At 36.4% G+C, this 17,547-nt stretch overlaps 5 protein-coding genes across 9 annotated transcripts; 2 read left to right on the top strand and 3 right to left on the bottom strand.

The window, feature by feature from the left end:
• Nucleotides 1-1,818, bottom strand: LOC100740261 (cytoplasmic tRNA 2-thiolation protein 2). The gene is made up of 3 exons (XM_033320498.1): nt 1,679-1,818; nt 1,268-1,581; nt 1-1,148 (listed from the first exon to the last, which is right to left on the bottom strand). The coding sequence occupies exons 1-3, from the start codon at nt 1,753-1,755 to the stop codon at nt 64-66; spliced, it is 1,476 nt and encodes a 491-aa protein (XP_033176389.1). The 5' UTR covers nt 1,756-1,818; the 3' UTR covers nt 1-63.
• A 95-nt stretch (nt 1,819-1,913) lies between these two features.
• LOC100740141 (39S ribosomal protein L40, mitochondrial) lies at nt 1,914-12,231 on the top strand. Of its 3 annotated transcripts, XM_012385159.3 has the most exons (7): nt 2,140-2,294; nt 2,368-2,451; nt 2,518-2,685; nt 2,777-2,978; nt 3,093-3,231; nt 9,384-9,388; nt 12,220-12,231. In XM_012385159.3, exons 1-5 carry the CDS (start codon nt 2,257-2,259, stop codon nt 3,210-3,212), a joined length of 612 nt encoding a protein of 203 aa, XP_012240582.1. In that variant the 5' UTR covers nt 2,140-2,256; the 3' UTR covers nt 3,213-3,231; nt 9,384-9,388; nt 12,220-12,231. The 3 variants fall into 3 exon arrangements, with proteins under 3 accessions (XP_024223103.1, XP_012240582.1, XP_003489242.1); XM_003489194.4 differs by lacking the exons at nt 9,384-9,388; nt 12,220-12,231 and having other exon boundaries at nt 3,093-3,313; XM_024367335.2 differs by lacking the exons at nt 2,140-2,294; nt 2,368-2,451; nt 9,384-9,388; nt 12,220-12,231 and adding an exon at nt 1,914-1,960 and having other exon boundaries at nt 3,093-3,313.
• On the bottom strand, nt 3,289-10,307 carry LOC100750194 (ERAD-associated E3 ubiquitin-protein ligase HRD1B-like). Of its 3 annotated transcripts, none has more exons than XM_003489193.4 (3): nt 9,941-10,307; nt 4,398-4,809; nt 3,289-4,197 (listed from the first exon to the last, which is right to left on the bottom strand). In XM_003489193.4, the coding sequence occupies exons 2-3, from the start codon at nt 4,799-4,801 to the stop codon at nt 3,687-3,689; spliced, it is 915 nt and encodes a 304-aa protein (XP_003489241.1). In that variant the 5' UTR covers nt 4,802-4,809; nt 9,941-10,307; the 3' UTR covers nt 3,289-3,686. The 3 variants fall into 3 exon arrangements, with proteins under 3 accessions (XP_003489241.1, XP_012240579.1, XP_033176398.1); XM_012385156.3 differs by having other exon boundaries at nt 10,106-10,307; XM_033320507.1 differs by lacking the exon at nt 9,941-10,307 and adding an exon at nt 5,277-5,403.
• On the top strand, nt 5,483-9,091 carry LOC100747366 (neuroparsin-A-like). The gene is made up of 4 exons (XM_033320519.1): nt 5,483-5,507; nt 7,317-7,383; nt 7,693-7,831; nt 7,937-9,091. Exons 2-4 carry the CDS (start codon nt 7,331-7,333, stop codon nt 8,111-8,113), a joined length of 369 nt encoding a protein of 122 aa, XP_033176410.1. The 5' UTR covers nt 5,483-5,507; nt 7,317-7,330; the 3' UTR covers nt 8,114-9,091.
• Nucleotides 11,852-17,315, bottom strand: LOC105680716. Its single transcript, XM_012385150.3, has 2 exons — nt 13,467-17,315; nt 11,852-12,848 (listed from the first exon to the last, which is right to left on the bottom strand). Exons 1-2 carry the CDS (start codon nt 17,013-17,015, stop codon nt 12,036-12,038), a joined length of 4,362 nt encoding a protein of 1,453 aa, XP_012240573.1. The 5' UTR covers nt 17,016-17,315; the 3' UTR covers nt 11,852-12,035.
• Between the last annotated feature and the right edge of the window lie 232 nt (nt 17,316-17,547).

Raw genomic sequence — 17,547 nt, 5'->3', positions numbered from 1 at the left:
TGTTCCTCTATCTAGTATGTAAAGTATTTCTTAATATTAATAAATATTTTTTTTATCCACCAATTACAATAAAAAATCTCTTATCTCTTCTCGTAAACGTGCAACTTGCAATCTTTTTTGAACTGCATCAAAAATAAAATTAGGCAAAATATTATCCATTTGTTTTGAGTTTAAGAAAATTAGTCTACAACCATAGCATAGATACTTTTCAATTGTCGATTGTCTTAGAAAAGACTTGTGAATGTCACTTTGACACTGACATTTTTTTTGTCTTAAAGCATTTAAGCTTTCAATTTGCTCATTGTCTGATTGTTCGCAAATATTTAACGAATTCATAGTATTACTTAATGAGGTATCTGTAATTGTAGAAATTAATTTAGAAAACAATTTCGCTTGTACGACCGATAGTTGTTCTTTTGGTAAATAACACGAGTCTAAAGTTAATTCGCAAAGTATACAGATGTTATTATCCTCCTTTGTATCATTGTTCTCATTATTACATTGCTCTATTCTTGTAGCTAATTTTTCACTGGTACGATATATCGTGGATACAGTGCCATAAAATTCAGAATCCAATTTACGGACAAAATTTCTTGTGACATTCCGTATAGATATAGGGAAAGAGAAATTATATTTGTCAGAACTAAAAATTGGATGTAGATTGTAACAGCCCAAATAGTTAGTTATGTCATTTTGTGTAAAACCTCTGAGTGGTCGAAGTAATGTTACATTCGTGTGTCTTGTGTCCGAGAAAGCGACGTTAAAAGGCAACTGGGAACCTCTTCCAGTCGATACATCGCCAAGAACTTTTATCGCAAGATCAAAAGATATATCGGCAATGAAAATTTTATTACAATTAAGTTCACCAGCTGCGGATGTAAGTAATTTACGTCTTAATTGCTGTAATAATTCATCTCTGGCTGTATCATTTTCCAAATTATCAAACATTTCTTGTATCATTGTATCCTCATCGCTTGTCATGCTCATTGATGGATCATTTACTAGTTGCATTTCTTTAGAAATACTATCGCTTGTACATTTTGACAAAGGTAAAATGTACGTAGTTAATTGCAAACTCTTAGCTTCATTAGCTAACGCATCTCGAATAGATTTTCTTTCCTCGATCGAGCGTCCTTTCACCATACCATCTGTATACATAGAATAAAGGATATAAAATATAAAATAAAAAGCATACGCTTGGTTTTCTTTTTCTTTTTCAAATCTAGCAACAGAATAGTAGAGTATTTGAAATAGCAGGAATACATACCATCTATATAAAGAACTTTAAACGATGGTCGCAACTTTTTGGAAATTAATTCATTCGTGTCAATCATAATAAGATGTAAAAGTGCGGTTGAATTTGCTTTCCCTGAATGAGCAACGAGTATCGAGTCATTCGGGTGTATAGACTTGGATTTACCTAGCGTTGCTCTAAATTTATGTTTTAATATATTTAAAAAACATACTTTACAGTATTCATTCCTATTCTTGGAAAAGACTTGGACCTCTTGACTACCACACTTTTTACAAAAAGGCGTAGCATTATGCGTTTCTGTGGTATTAATAGGGAAAGAAGTGTTCCTATAAAAAAGATAAAGATCATATCAATAAAAAAATTATGAAATAAAGAAACATTTGCATAAAATTATATGAAATTCACATATAACATAATACTCACGCGTTTTCCGCTATTTCTTCTACTTCAAAGGTATCGTATTCAGATTCATTTAACGTGCACATTTTATGGTTTTTCATGAACCGTAGTAACTATGTAATTCTAATCACGCTTTTGAACAAAGACTCTAACTTTTAGTTCCTTCCGAATAATATAACTTTTTCGAGTATTCAGCATCCATAAATACTGTGTACATATTAATAATAAAGAAAATCTGGAGAAATTTCTATCAATTTTGTTTCATGATGTAGTAATGATTACATACACCTATGTAGATACTTACATGTATGTTAATTATCTCGTTCGTATGTCTACTTGGACAGAGTTACCATCGTTGTTAACACGATATTATTAATAGTTATTTATTGTCATTATTAATTTATTCATAATAATTTTTTCAACATTCATTTTTTCAACAACTGTTTAAATTTATGATTTTATAACAGCTACATATCTCATTTTAGCCCGTATGAAAATCGCAAGCGTTTAAGAGGTTATATACGTGGTGCTGCAAAGTAACTCGAGATAACAAAGCACAGACTAACACAGACTAAAGCTCGAAATAATTATAGTGTATTAAAATGATTGGTGTATTAAATTTAGCAAATGCCGTTTTTAGGTATTCATTGTTGAGTAAACAATTATTTTTGTATATTTTTATTCATTTTATTCATAAAGATTTACCGATGCAGGTCCTCTTTGCATTCAGTTAGCAATTTGCGCAATATCTCCATATATATACATCCATTACAATTTCGAGCGACTGAAATTCTCTTGTAAGTATTTTTAAATTTCTTTTCTTTTTAATAAACAAATTTATTATCATATTACGTTTATTTCAGAGGAGAACCACTTAAAAAGAGGAAAAGACTCGATCCTAGTATCATTAGAGCTAGAGAAGAAAGAAAGAAGAGGAAACTACAGAAAAAAATCCGTCAGTTAGAAAAACATGCAAACCATTTGAAACCGATCTTTGAAATTGATATATTATTTCAGCAATTGCAAAAGGAGTACGCTTTATATAATGATAGAATATGTTATGTATAGGAAACAAATTTTTCTTCTTAACATAGTACTTACTCGAAAACAAATATTTCTTAGGAAAAGAACTTGTCATTTGCCAGTATCATTATCGGAAGAACAAATAGAAAGGAGAAAATTATTAGAGAGGAAATGGTCCCGCTATAAAAATGATCAATGGTTGAAGGATGTAAAAGTTATGAAATCTATCATGGTATCGCAAGAAATAGCATTGAAAGAATTAAAAGCTGTCTCGAAGCAACTTTACAAAAAAGCAGTCGAAGTAAGTATATGATATTATATTAAAAAATAAATTAAATATCGTACGTTTGTATTTTACCATCTAATAAAACACAGTAGAGATATAGAATAAATTTTGAAACACATTCTGTTTCAGTTTGATGATTCGTTCGTACCATATAGCGTAACAGGACCGGTATATACTCCACCGATAAAAGATTTTGACAGTCCTGACGGAGAATATATAGAAACCACGGTTAAATATGCAGGGGAATAGCTATATAATGAGAAATATTTCGAATAAAGGATCGTAGAGCGCAAGGAAAGTAAGGCTGTTTCAAAAAACTGCGATATGAGAATATAATTCTCGTTAATTTTCGTTGTTTTTATTATTTTCGATTTATCGATTGGCAAACGAAATAATACATTTGACAGAAAAATCAATTTGTAATTCAAATAGAATATAAATTTGCAGTCCTGTTAATACATTAGATCATTTATTATTTTATGTACAATTATACGACGAGAATATCTGTTTTATCAATGTTCATAAACGGACATGAATGCAATAACTTTGTTTTTTATCAATATTTAATTTATACGAATATCAAGCGATTTAGAGTATTTCCAATATTATCAAAGGTTAATCGATCGAGTGGATGAGGTATTTAATCAGAGTGGAATTGTCATACGGAATATGTCGATTTTATCGATAGAATCATGACGATAATATTTATGACGGTTACGTTTACTATTGAGTTGATACCGATCCAAATGTTAATTCTCTTTTGCACATGGGACAGGTATTGTTGGTCTTGAGACACCGACGTAAACAACTTGCATGAAAAAGGTGGTAACAAGGTGTTATTCTCGCACTGATCATATCGCAAAGGCAAACAGGGCACACATCGTCAAATTGTTTAATTTCTTTAGGCGTTGCTTTTCTATAACGATTTAATATTTCACGTTCAAGATTTAACGCAGGGGCGGATATTTGTAATAGATCTTTTAATCTTAAATAAACGTTGGAATAAGCAGCGACGAATAAAAGTTTGTAGGATGCTAGTGGCAAAAGTATTACAATAAGAGACGCAGAAACGCTAATAGTAAATGATTTCAATATCACTGGAGCGTAAAGCTCTTCAAGATTTTCAAAAGTGTCGAAACGAAGAAACTTCAAGATCGGCGGAAACATCTCAACGAAGACTTTTTCCGTTGCCAAATAATAGATCCACGTTATCATCGTGTAATTCATCGATGGTCTACAATAGCAATACATATATACATACATATATAGATATACATATACTTATATACACACGTGCGCGCGATACACACACGCGCACAATATGTACAGTTTCATCGAATTAATATATTCTTGATGCTTAATGCGTTCTATCATTTTCCTTTTTTCCCTACATTTTTCCTTCGATTACTATACGATGTAGTAACTGTTACTCACTTGTAATGCTCAAGACCTTGCTCCAAGCCAAAGACAAGAAGCATGAATGTTAATGTTACGATAAAGGTGACGGCTTTAGTCCATTCAAACACTATTTTGGTAGCGGACATAGCTAAATGTTTAATTTTGGATCTTTCTGTGACAGTCACATAGAGCGACCAATCTTCCTTTTCGATCAATTCCTTGATATAGCTAATGCTATAAGTAACAACGTTGTAAAACATCAATGTGTAAAGACACGTGATTTTCGGTTCTCTTATAAAAATACGATCAGCCAGCATTAGGAATATTATTTGATTCGTCATCATAGAGATATTCTTCATCTTAAGGAAAAGGTTCTCTATTCGATCGATCGGATCGTACAATCGTGCCAGGAGTGCGTTTAACCGATGCCAGATCATCATAGCGATACCTTTATGCAAAGAAAGTAATCGTGTTATTATTACATACGTAATTGAAAATACGGATCTGTCGTTGATTATTTATCGTTAGTTTCGCTCTCGTTTGTCTATAAACTTTGAAATTCCAACTAGGCAACATAACGTTTAATCTCCTAGTGTTCTAATACGGGCGTTTCATAATAAACGTTTCGTGTCGATAAAATGTCAAATTCTGATTGACTATTCGGTAATTGGTTTATTAGCGCAGCGTGACAAGTGCAAATAACGTGTCAGTGAATGACCGGCTTTGTTTTTCATAACGCTGAACCAAGAAATTTACATATTAATAGATATGTTCGTCAAGGGAATCTTTGCAAATAGGGGAAGACGTGTCTAGAAGGGTATTCACGACACGGTGGATAATTAGGACGAGAGGCAAGGATTTCGTTTGACAACTTAGATCATCCCTTGGGGCGAAACGATAATAGATACATCATACATCGACTGTTAAATGAACGGCTGTGTGCCTTCTTTCCCCCCTTCCTTTTCTTGCCCTTTCTTCGCGTCCCTATAAAACAAAGCGCACTTGGCTTCAATGGCACATTCAACGTCTTTCCGTCTTCGCATATTCGTGTCTTCACGTTATCACATTTTCTTATTCTGCTAAAGAGAGAATCGTCATTGTTATTTAATCTTACGCAACTAGAAACACTTGGAAGAATATCTTAGGGTCAGCATTAATTGTAAGCGCAGTGTATGCTTTTCCTAACGATCACCCGTTCGTCGTTGCATATGTAAATACGTTCTTTACATTCACTTTGTTCATTTATTTTATTCCCGTGTAGTTTTCTTTTATTTTATTTTTTCTGTCATATCGCTGGCAAATTATAATCATATTTAATATGAGAAAAAAAAAGGAAAGAAAACAGTGGAACAGAAGGAACGAAAAAAGCGCGTAAACGAGAGCGAGTTAGGAAAAGGGAAAAGCCAGAATAGCGGCACAACGAGGTATTAAACGAAACGACTACTGTATCCGAAGGCAATCGCAAGTGTAAAAGAAATTTCTGCTACGTCTCTAATAAATTTCGCGAAACCGAATTTAATACGAATATTACATGTTCGCAATTAACTTTCAGCTTGTGAATAACTCTTGTTATAAAAATGTCGTTGACGCAACTAAATGAAACTAAAATTAAGCAAACCAGAATAAAGTAAAATAGAATGCCGCGAGATAAACTAAGATAAAATAAGTTAATTAGTTTACGTAGAATAAGTTAGACGAATATAGTTAGACGAATCACGCTAAAAGACGTTTGAAAAATCCGCTTTGAATAATCCTGTAGCTTTATTTTCCAATCAGTTGGTCTTCGAACGATATTCCATAGGTATTTACGTGTATTTTATAAAATCCGCGAAAACAACAAATTATCGTTTAACATTTAACTAAAAAGACGGCACATCAAATTATTGGTGGGTATATGCATGTATATCGAAATAATTTTCTATCTTTTTTATTTCTCGCTGTTAATAACCACGTGATTTCTATGTTGATTATTGATTTTTCCACTTTGTTACCAAAAACTGACGAAGTTAACGTTTATTCGATAAAAGTCATTTGTTCGATGTTCAAGCTCCACCATGTGCTTAACTCGTACGTACAGGCATTTGGCAGGCGCGAGTAGCAAACGAAGGGGTTTCGGCTTAAAATGGTGGCGAACGAACCACTTTGCAACAAAAACGAACATGACGTTAAGTATAGTTACAGATGGATTTGTCCGCGTATCGTTAAAGCCCGTATGACTCTTTCTCCGTATAATCTTCATCGAAGAAACGAGAAAGTATTATTATTACAGCATTATCTCGTCAAGTTTTGTTCGATTCAAAAGTTGAACGATTGAGTTTTGGTATTTCAAGCGGTTCAATTAACGAAACGAAAGGAAAATTCCGACAAGGCAAAGTTGCTTCGACTGTTTTCATTATCGGCAATTCGATCGTTCGTCTTTCTTTTCGCCACGCTTGAGAGAAAAAAAGGGAGAAGACAAAGTTTGATTTACCATCATACGTATGTATGTATCGTAGGTTCATCTTGGTAAGGTACTTTGGAATTATTTCTTAAATGGCTCGATTATAGATATTTAATAATTTAATAAAACGATATCGTAAAAATCAAGTATTTCACACTAATTTCGTACAAGCAGAAACAGAACAACGATGGAACTTAACAAAAGTTACGGTCAAAAAGTTGGATTTTCTGTTACCTCGTTTTTATTAACGATAGATCGACGATCGTGTACTGTATTGTTCCAAGCGGACAGATAATAACGAAAAGAGATAAAGTTCGAAACAAAATTTGGCAAAAGTTTCCTCGTTTCTAAACGTCTACATGCTCTTTCAAATGCGTACGTGTTTTACACGATTTACAAATGTTATTCTTTAAATCAGTTTTAAAGCATCGATTTTATCTCTGATCGTTACGTAAACGTTTTAATCGATTCTACTTCAGCGACATTGATCGAATTTTCTTTAAATTTTGTTTCAGATCTACGAGGCGAGATGCTTGCCGCGCAAACTATCCGCATAGCCGTGCTGCTTGCCATCGTTCTTCTGTAAGAAACTTCAAACCTACAATTCTCTTCTACCCGAACTGATTTCTCTCTCTCTTTTTTTTTTTTTTTTTTAATTTATTTAGAAAACACTCGTCTATGTACTTATATACTCGTTTATGTATTTATATCTTTGCCATTACTCATGCGCTTGCTTACGCACGAACGAGATATTTAGCTATTCGTAGATGAGAGTACATATATGTACGAAATGAAAGATGCTGGAACGACTCAAATTATTACTGTGCAAATTACAGTACGTTCAATGCACAATATCGTTATACGCAATAATAGAACGCTTGATTCGTCTAGGTACGATAAATGTTCCGGTTATCCTTCGGTAAGACAAAAACAAGAGATGGCCCTTTGCTCAGGATGCGGCGACTTTTGCCACAAATGCGAATATGGTGTTGTAATATCGAATGCTTGCGGGGTTCCGCAATGCGCAAAGGCAAGTGCTTGAATCGGCCGTTTGTTAATAAATCTGTTAATAAATCGCGTTTAACAGAAACGATCGAACCGTTAGTTACGATAAGAATCGTACTCTCTTTTCCAGGGACCCGATGAACCTTGCGGAGGACGAGGAGAACGGCTTGGTATTTGCGCCGAAGGCATGAGCTGTATATGTAACCAATGCTTCGGTTGTAGTTCGGAAAAGTTAAAATGTTCCAAAATTAAAGATCCTTGTTGGCGTGATTTTAACGTACCTGTAAGGCGGCCTGCTATCATGTAAATCGATATGATCGATGATCATTTATCGTGAATCGGACGGTCACTTACACTTACCTATCGAAGCGAACACCTGAAATATTTCTAATTCTGTAAACGTACGACGACTCAACCGGGTGGTGGTTAACGTTAAGTTAAACGCACGATGGTTATACTTCGCCAATATTTCATTTACCCTTAAACACGCGCGTCGAATGATAAACCGCTGTAACGATAACTACGATCGGCCTTTAGCGACAGTTCGAATCCAATTGGACAGATCTAATTTTAACGATAATTGAAAGCGATAAACGCGATGATTAGTTGCATCTACATATGTATATCTTATATGCAGTCAACAAAGGGTGGAAATGGGAAGGAGAAATGAACGCGTTACGGAGGTGTAAAATGAAAGGTGAAGAAGATGCGAACGAGAGAAGGAGAGAGAGAGAGAGGAAATATGTAGGAGAAATAGGGAGTGAAATATCGAAAGCAAGATTACTGTAATATTATTCGCTTTGCTCTCTTTTCTTGATTTTTCTCTAGTCTGATTATTTACGTCACGCGTAAAAAAAAAAAAAAGAAATAACGATTCAAATACCTTGAAACTGCAAGTTCAATTGGTCTGTAGATCAATGCGTGTACGTTATACATTGTACATTATCCCTGACGATTAAGACGATACTGTTAAGTAGGTACTATATTTTCAATTTTGCGGAATGTGAAAGAAGAAGGATGAAAGGAAGAAAGATATAGTATTAGATGCATTCGTTTTTACTTTTCATAAATATATTTTATTAATAAATTTATGTGCCATATGGCTACCGTTGAAACACGCAAGAACGTTAAGATATTACGAACGATAAAACACTTTGATTTTGAACAAAATATTTTTATATCAGACGCTGTGTAAAAAATACTAATTGTCTCGTCGATGTATCATTACCGCGTATCTTACATTTCGTAAATAAAAATGAAACGGATCATTCAATCTCGTCGATAAGTACTTGGTACGTAACGTTTAATTTCCTAATACTTTCCCGACTTTCTATCGATCTTTTCGCGTCTTATTAACGTTTTCTACTATTGCTCATCGTTTCCTTCCCCTCTGCCGCTGATTTACCAATTGCAAGAGAAAAAGAATAGTCTGCTTGACCGTGCAAACGCAATGATTTATTTCGTTTTGTTTACTTATACGTAAAACATAAATCTATTATGTGTGTCCCTGACCAGTGGCTGTCGAACATGGAAAACCCTACGTTTTCCGTGTTTATCTTAATGAACAATAACCCTAGGGAAAGTTTCGACTTGAAAGATGTTCGAAGGCAATTAAGGGTCTTTGCAGTAAAGTAACAAACGCTAAATCTTAATAACGGTTCTTTAGGATTATCGCGAGTCAGAATAAGTATGACCGAGGAATGATTTATGGTTTTATGGTAAGTCCCGGAACGTAGCAACGTAGACAATTGTTTAGCAACGCGAAGAAACAATACGAGATACCTGATAATAGTAAAAAATAAGTAAATCACACGAAATAGCACTTGAGCGCCACGGGGGTCACCGGTGACCTCGGTAAGATAAATTCATTAACGATGATTATACGCCATAACATATCTCTTGTAGGTAATATTTCAACGTTATACGTACCGCATAATAAAAAATTCATCGTGGCGCCACGGGCGATCTCCGTAAAACTAGCGTGACATTCAACGTGTTAATAACGCGAAACATATCACACGTATAGAAAACGATGTCCAAAAACGGCGCGACAAGAACTTTCCAAGTCCACATCCAAGCAGTTTCATCGCAAAAGCAGTAAACGCGTATGTATAACCAGTTTATTTTTGCGTACCTTCGAGATTGGCATCCGCGGTACGAGTATCAAGTACCAGAAAATGCAGTGCTGTCACTGTCAATATTACCGACGATATCTCACTATCGAGGATATTCGTGCGAATTAAGACATTACTGTTAAACGGTTAAACGGTAACTAGCAGTCGATCAAATATTTTCATACCTCGTAAAATAGCATATAGTGTCAATGTCGTTGCCAACATCGTTCATACAACATCGCTGATGCTATTTCGATTGTTCCTTGATACTTACGGATCCACATTCGCTACGTACCGTTCACTCTTGTCTCGATCTCGATGGTACGTATCCAGACATAAATACGATAATGGAACAGGTAGACGTATCGTCGTATCTCGATAGATTCGGCAAAGACCGCGACTAAAACTTCGGCGATGTCTTAAATTTGGAAAAGAACCTTTTATAATATTGTACTATACTGATTCGCTTATTTCCATTGTGCAATCATTTCTATATTTATTACAGATTTGCGCAAGAAAACAGATATACAAAGGAATAGGATGAAACAAGAAAGAACGCATAATTTCGAGTATTATTTATTATTATTATTATTATAATTCCTGTACAGGAATTTCCTCTAAGAAAGAGCAGGAATATGTGACGAAATAAAACTGTAAAAGCGATGTTTTTGCTTTTCACAAAAGAAATACGAGGAACCACGAAGATAGAAGGAGCGTAAAGGTTAAGAAAATACAAGAACGTAACCGATATGTTTTTCGTATTATTTTAACAAACTTTCAATCCGCTTGGATTTCAGTTGCAGTCTTCTGTCGCATCCTCTTCTTTTTAATCCACCGATCGATTTACACGTCTATCCGTTCTATCCTATTCTTTGGTAGTTATCTTTAGAAGATCCGCGTGCACAATTTTAATATATGTTTCCTGTGGTACGATATGTATATTAACTTAGTCGAAATTCGCATCGAACAGATTTTTGGTGTAAGGCATAGTACGTGGCAACATACAGCAACGTCTCTTTTGAAATAGAACGAAATCGTTCAGACGCAAATTCCCGATCAGGACTATAAGCATGTAGCGAATTGCCGCAGAGTCCCACGCTCTTTTAGCGAACTCGTATTTGCGCATGTGCCTCGTTTTACATTAATTGACTCCTGACTTCCGACTTAAACAGCATACAGTATACGACGTACATATAGTAGTATAGCGTATAGTGTACGTTTCTTCTTCTCTCTCTCTCTCTTTTGTAGCAAATAGGTACACTAATTTTTTTTTTTTATTTAATATTTCACATTCACAATTTGTCCAATTTGGACATTTGGTAGAATTTTTTAGCTGTTTGATTATCATGTGGGTGGCTACCCCAGCGGGGTACCATCTTCGTGTTTGTTAGGTTATATCTTTTATGAGATCTGTTGGATGTTTGCTTTTTAGTCTTCTTTCTATGTTTGATGCGTTGATCGTTTCCGCTTCGTTGATCGTTTCCGCTGCCAGCCGGTTCGGGTGCGTTGCTATTCTTTCTCTGTACCTTCTTGCGCATCTGCTAATCTTCTCCTTGACCGTTGGTACTCGCAGGTCTTTCCGAATGTCCTCGTCTCTAACGTACCATGGGACGTTTACCATCGTGTTAAGAATTTTAGCTTGCATTGTCTCTATTTTGCTTATATGGCTCATTGCTGCTGTTCCCCATAATGGTATTCCGTACGTCCAGTTTGGTTTTATGACCGTTTTGTATATTTTTCATTTATTTTCTATGCTTAATTCGGATTTTCGACTTGTCAGCCAATGCATTTGTCTCCTTGCTGTCTGTATTTTGTCCATTATTGATTTAATATGCTGTTTCCGTGTGAGTTGTGTATCTATGTGGAGGTACACTAATGTGCGCGGAAAAAGGACCTGTAGAAATGATTTATACCTAATTGTCTACTTTTGATTGTTTTAGTTTCGATTAAGGATCGCGTTAATAACAAGAAACTGAAACTTCTGGATTAACATTATGATTGCAATATCGGTCGTGCTTTTCAAATTCTTTTATATCGAAACTGCTCGTTTTCACGAAATCGAGTTAACAATATGATTTTCTCTCGATACGGTATATCCGTATATGTAATTCATTCTTATTCTTTATTTGTTCTTTCTTCTTCCGCGTTTCCTACGATCTGATCGATATCTTGATGGTTGGTAGAATCGGTATATGCATCTAGAAGTAAATCATCGCTTTCGATAAGCCGATTTGTCGTTTCACGAGTCGACGATGACGTACCATGTGTTCCTTTATTTTTATCTTCAACGTTATTGGAGTCGTTGTATCGTTCGGAAGAAAACGGACTTATTTCTTTCGCTAACTTCGTATCTGCTTCGTAGAGCGATAACGTTTGCTCTTCTCTTTCGTCGATATCCGAAATTTCCTCTATAACGATAGGTCGTGGTGTATTATCGAGCGCTAATGGCTCACGAAGATCGTCAGCATCAGAATTTGAACTCGTTTCGACGAGTGGATCACTCTTGTCTTTGTCCGTTGTACGAACTTGCTCCATCACGCGTTTGCTGTGAATAACGATAGGAGACGAAGCGTTTAAAGATAATTTACTCCAATTCGATTCGTTAATAAATAAACTCAAATTTTCGAAGATATCGATACCACGAGGGGCAGTGGTCGGAGAAAACTTATAACCGAAAAAAGGTATGTTGCGACCGATTCCTTTACATCCTCGATCTTCTGCATACAGATCAGTTGCAGAAGTAAAGCGATCATCCGTTTTTTCACGGTTTACAGGCTTTAAATCGTAAACGTTCATGGCGGAAGGACTTTTTGAAATTTCAACGAAAGGTAATGGTAAGGAATCGTGGAATTCTCCGGTGTGCCACAAATTGGCGATTGGTTTGCCCCTGTTTCCTTGATTTTCCAAAGATGTCGTTTCTACTTGATCCTAAAGTGGGGTAAGAAAAGCAACCTTGTCAAGATTATTATTGTAATTAGCTTAGGTTTTTTATTATCTTTAAAAATGTATTGTACGAATTGGAAGACCCCTTACTTGTTCAAAAATGAAACAAAAATAGATGCATCTACACAAGAATACGTATGTATACATGTAATATAGGGTATACATACGTGCAATGTACATTGTAGACGCAAATCTCGATCCATAAAATATATTGGTTAATTACCTCAAAGAATGGCTTTGAAAAATTTTGATTTTTGTTAGGGAAGTGATACATTTACACTGTACATGAGAATGTATGTGTAAGGGTCAGAGGGCGTCAAGGCTTAGTGGAGACAAAAGACTGTTGCCAGATGTTAGAAGAATCTAGCATAGTCGGTTGGCGACAAGCGTGCGTGCAAGACGTTCTTCAGAGTGTAATACAGATGTATAGCTATTGTGTGTGAAATATAACCAACTATTTGTATTTCCAAATCCTCGAATTTCCTTAACAATTTTAAAAGAACAAAATTCTTTCTAGTATCATAAAAGGTGCGTAAAATATCTTTCTACATATTTTAGAATAGAAAGAAAAGAAAAACGAAGATATGGTAGCAAAATACTTGCTTCTTTTCCTCCTTCGTCTTCTCTTGCTGTTTCTCCACTTCCTCCGCTTCTACTTTCGTCTTCTTCGTTCTCATCGCCTGCTTGATTATCGTCATCGTCGACCTTTTCTCGACGAGAAGATTCTTCGATTATTGCTTCAGGTGTTAATTCTTCTATAGATGGATGAAATTTAATGATAAAGTCGTCGATTTGATTCGTGTCATTCGTCTGGTGTTTAGAAGATGACGAGGCCATCAAATCGTCCACTTCGAAAGGAATCGTTTCGGCGTCTCTTTCAGCTACCTCGGTATTATCGATAATGAAATTCTGTATTAATTCCCGTGCAATTTCTTCTTCCACGCGAAGAGACTGTTTTTCATCTTTGTTACGAACAAGCGAGCAACTCGTGTTATTAGTACATTCCTTACCTTCAAACTCTTCCTTTGAATACCTTTCGGTCTCGCTTTCAATTTTGGTTTGTTGACCTGCCGGCTCGATAAAAACTTTTAGTCGATCGTTTTCCGAGGACAAAGCTTCACCGGTGTCTACTTTTTCTTCAGAAGCTAAAGTATCGTAGGAGGATAATGAAACGTTTTCACCTTCGCAAGAAGTAACGTTATCATTTTCTTCTTCCGACTGATTATTAAGATTTTTCGAATTGCCCTTTTCAATCGTCGACGATATCGTTATGTCTTGTAACGAATCCAGATTTAATTCAGGTACTTTTGGTCCAGCTCCAACTTGTTCAAACGACAAAGAAAAATCACTCGAACGATCATCGAACGTTTCGCTTTCCTCTTCTCTTCTTTTCCTTGCAGTTTCTTTAGAGAGATCTTTCGATCGTGCATCGTCCTTATCGTCCATACTATTTCGTTCTTGATCCTCTTCTTGACTGGAACCTGCAAATTTTGCTTCGCATTCTTCGGTACTATTTCTATTTTCCATCGATTCGGCCGACTTTTCCGTAGAAACGCTGATACGATCGTCGATGCTACGCTGGACGTCGACGTTAGAAAATTTGCCCCTATCATTTTCTTCCTCCTCTTTGATATTTCCAAGATCTTCTTGATAAACAGACGTTCGATTGGCAGCATTTTTTATACCACGTAAAGTATGAGCATCGATGTTCGTTGTATAGTCGACAGCACTTTCTGGATGTATATATTCTCCAAATGGATTCTTGTCTTGGCAATATTCTTCTCCAATCCCGTGCTTTATCAGCTTTCTTTCGATATTCCAAGATGGGATCGGCTCGTTAAAAAGGACGCAAATCTCGTCGTTCGTACCCTCTTCGAGCTCAATTTTACAAACATCGTTATCATCGTCATTGTCAACGATATTATCGGGTATAATTACGGTGGTTACAGTTTCCGGTATTTCACTAGGGGAACCTTCGGTAAGGACGTAACAAGAAAGATCGATTCCTCCTTCTTTCGTAGAATGGTCACGCGTATCTCGATCGTCGCTATTATTGCTTCCGTTAAGCACAATTTCCGAGTTGTCAGAGTCAAGGTTGCGGTCTAAACTTTTTCCAATCGGCATTTCATCTTCCATCGAGTCGATCTCGATATTAGCGTCGCGATCTCTGTCATCTTCGTTGCTCGTTGGACTCTGACTTTCATCTGGATTTTTCTTCGTCCACTCGTCTCCTACGCTCGATAGTTGCCTTTCGTATACGCAGTCTGGTTTCTCCGGTTCGAAATTTTTCAAAATCGAAAATTCATTCGAACGCTCCGATGCTACGAATTCGTCATCGATATCTTTTGGAATAGTCTGAGAACAGACCAACGTATTTTCGATGCTTCTCTCGACCGCTTCTATCTCGATTAATTTCCTTTCGAGCTCGTTCGGTCGATATCGTTCCTCCTCTTCCTTTTTCTCCTCGTCCTGGTCCTGATCCTCCTCTTCCTCTTTCCCGTTCTCCAAATGTTCCAACGAATCTGCCCTCTGACAATGAGGAAGATCGATCGAATCAGGTGTTACGTTTAAGCTGTCTTTAAAGGTTTCCTCGATATCCGCCTCCCGTGGTGAATTTAAACATTGCCGGATAATTTCTACTTCTCCTAGAATTTGCTGTCTATCGATACCTTCCTCCACCGTATTCCCCGTCGTAACAAGAATTCCATTTCCTTCGGACTTACTTTCACGAGGATATTTCCATGGGACCGTATCTACGTTCACATTGCCACCTTTTAAATCCTCGTCTTTGCGTTCTTTTTCAATTGTTTTCGAATCGTAATCGAAAGTCGCACCTTCGATAGTTCCTGCTGGCTTAAGCTCTGTCTCCGATTCCAGATCCTTAGGATTCCAATTCGAATTTGTCGGATCCTCGTAATCCTGACAGCATATCGTTTGTTCGTTCGACAGAACATCCACCTCGTTTAACAAAGAGGGTAATTCGATTACATTGCTTCCCCTCTTCGTCGACTTGGATCCATCACTCGAGATCGGTGGCAATGTCAAATTACCTGTGCTATCCTTCCCGTCACATTCGTACACGTTGTTCCTTGTACATTTTACAGGAGGTTGTCGCGTAACGACCGATGGAAGGACCACCGAGATCGTTCCATCGTTGGTCAACTTTTTCATCGCATGCTCAAAAATTACGTTGCTCTCTGACGAATCGGATCGCGATTCCACTTCGTTGTCTTTCGATTCTCTCTCGCTCTTCTTTCCCAATCGGGAATTTAATTTGGCATCACCTCCTTTCGTATTACCAAATTTCTCTTGCAATTTTTCCTGCTCTTTTCGCTCATCTTCGATCATAGTTTTCCATTGATCCTTTAAATTTCGACAGATTCTAGCCTCTGTCGGAACAACGTCTATGTCTATATGTTCGCTCGTACAAGTGTCCTTAAAATACGCGCCATCTCTTTCGATTTGATCGGCACTTTTTTGTCGCGTCACTTTCTTCTCGTTCTTGTAACTTTTATCATCTAAAACAAATGTATAGAATTGTTCGTGATTTTCTTTAACTTCTCGACGCTTAATACGTTTTGCGAATATATTTCCGGCGGACGAAGATCGAACGAATTGATGACAAGTAACTTGACTCGAAAATCGTGGTGAACGACGATCCGAGTAACCAAGAATTGATTTCTCCGTCTCTTTACCGTTTGATTCTCTGTTCCAACCTTCTCTTCCAATTGTATTTTCATGCTTCTTCAATCCTTTCACCGTCCTATTTATAGACCAACCACTTTTATTCGTCGCCTCTGCTTTTCTCTTCGATGCCACAGCTTTTTTCGTTGCATTTCTCGATGTCGTTAGTTCCTTCACTTCCCTTATTACCATCGCTTCTTCGATCAAGTTACTGTATTTACACCTACGAAAATAATCGTTACGATTTTCAGCATCACGAACGTTAACCAATCTATGTTTCAGTATCCTCGGAACGATTTCATCAGTACGTTCTTTATCCCTTAATTCCACCAATTCTGCGAAATGTTGGGCCGCGAATGCGTAAATGTTTCGAGGTCTTTGACGCAAAATTTCTCGTGCAAGTCCTTCAACCGCAGGAGCCAAACCTCGTGGTATTCGTGGTGCTATTATGTAGTCTATTTCCGACATTATCGTACTCGGTGTATCACTCGGTTCTCCTCGTATCTGTACTGTAATTGTTAGCTGTTACTCTTTTTATGGAAACATGTAATTGCACAAAAAAACACAACAGATACAAAGACAGAAAGACACTCAAGTTTTCGTTCGCGTCTCTCCCCCTTACATTTTTCCTCAAAATCAATAAATAAATAAAAATGTTTGCGATTGGCCGATGATGAAAGATAAATTGCTCACTATTAAGGAAGATGCAAAATATAAGGAAACAGAAACACCAGAGATACCGTGATTCACGTATCGAAAGTGAATATATGATTGTAAACTCCGTACACCTGTTTATTACGCATGCACGAAATCGATCGAATGCATATACATACGCTCTACGTTCTGTAGCCATGGCTATAAGATTGCCAGAATATTATTTTTCTTTAACATAAATTAACTTTCGAACAATTATGTATGTAGTTCAAGTAGTTAGGAATTTATCTTTAAGATCAGTGTTAACTTTATCGAAATTTCTCCAAAACAATTTTTATAAATAAAT

Source organism: Bombus impatiens, unplaced genomic scaffold (genome assembly GCF_000188095.3).
Source record: "Bombus impatiens unplaced genomic scaffold, BIMP_2.2 scf_0318, whole genome shotgun sequence".
Taxonomy (NCBI): Eukaryota; Metazoa; Arthropoda; class Insecta; order Hymenoptera; family Apidae; genus Bombus; species Bombus impatiens.
Note: the sequence above shows the minus strand (reverse complement) of the source record. Positions and strands in the feature narration are given on the sequence as shown.

Coding starts and splice junctions, on each gene's coding strand:
- LOC100740261 (XM_033320498.1), bottom strand. CDS start 1,755: ATGAAAAACCATAAAATGTGCACGTTAAATGAATCTGAATACGATACC. Junction 1,582..1,678: donor GAAGAAATAGCGGAAAACGC/GTGAGTATTATG, acceptor TCTTTTTTATAG/GAACACTTCTTTCCCTATTA. Junction 1,149..1,267: donor TAAAGTTCTTTATATAGATG/GTATGTATTCCT, acceptor CTATGTATACAG/ATGGTATGGTGAAAGGACGC.
- LOC100740141 (XM_012385159.3), top strand. CDS start 2,257: ATGATTGGTGTATTAAATTTAGCAAATGCCGTTTTTAG. Junction 2,452..2,517: donor CGAGCGACTGAAATTCTCTT/GTAAGTATTTTT, acceptor CGTTTATTTCAG/AGGAGAACCACTTAAAAAGA. Junction 2,686..2,776: donor TTTCAGCAATTGCAAAAGGA/GTACGCTTTATA, acceptor AATATTTCTTAG/GAAAAGAACTTGTCATTTGC.
- LOC100747366 (XM_033320519.1), top strand. CDS start 7,331: ATGCTTGCCGCGCAAACTATCCGCATAGCCGTGCTGCTTGCCATCGTT. Junction 7,384..7,692: donor CTGCTTGCCATCGTTCTTCT/GTAAGAAACTTC, acceptor TGATTCGTCTAG/GTACGATAAATGTTCCGGTT. Junction 7,832..7,936: donor GGGTTCCGCAATGCGCAAAG/GCAAGTGCTTGA, acceptor TCTCTTTTCCAG/GGACCCGATGAACCTTGCGG.
- LOC100750194 (XM_012385156.3), bottom strand. CDS start 10,145: ATGTTGGCAACGACATTGACACTATATGCTATTTTACGAG. Junction 4,810..10,105: donor ACTATATGCTATTTTACGAG/GTATGAAAATAT, acceptor CTTTGCATAAAG/GTATCGCTATGATGATCTGG. Junction 4,198..4,397: donor CAAGGTCTTGAGCATTACAA/GTGAGTAACAGT, acceptor TTGCTATTGTAG/ACCATCGATGAATTACACGA.
- LOC105680716 (XM_012385150.3), bottom strand. CDS start 17,015: ATGTCGGAAATAGACTACATAATAGCACCACGAATACCACGAGGTTTG. Junction 12,849..13,466: donor AAGACGAAGGAGGAAAAGAA/GCAAGTATTTTG, acceptor ACCCCACTTTAG/GATCAAGTAGAAACGACATC.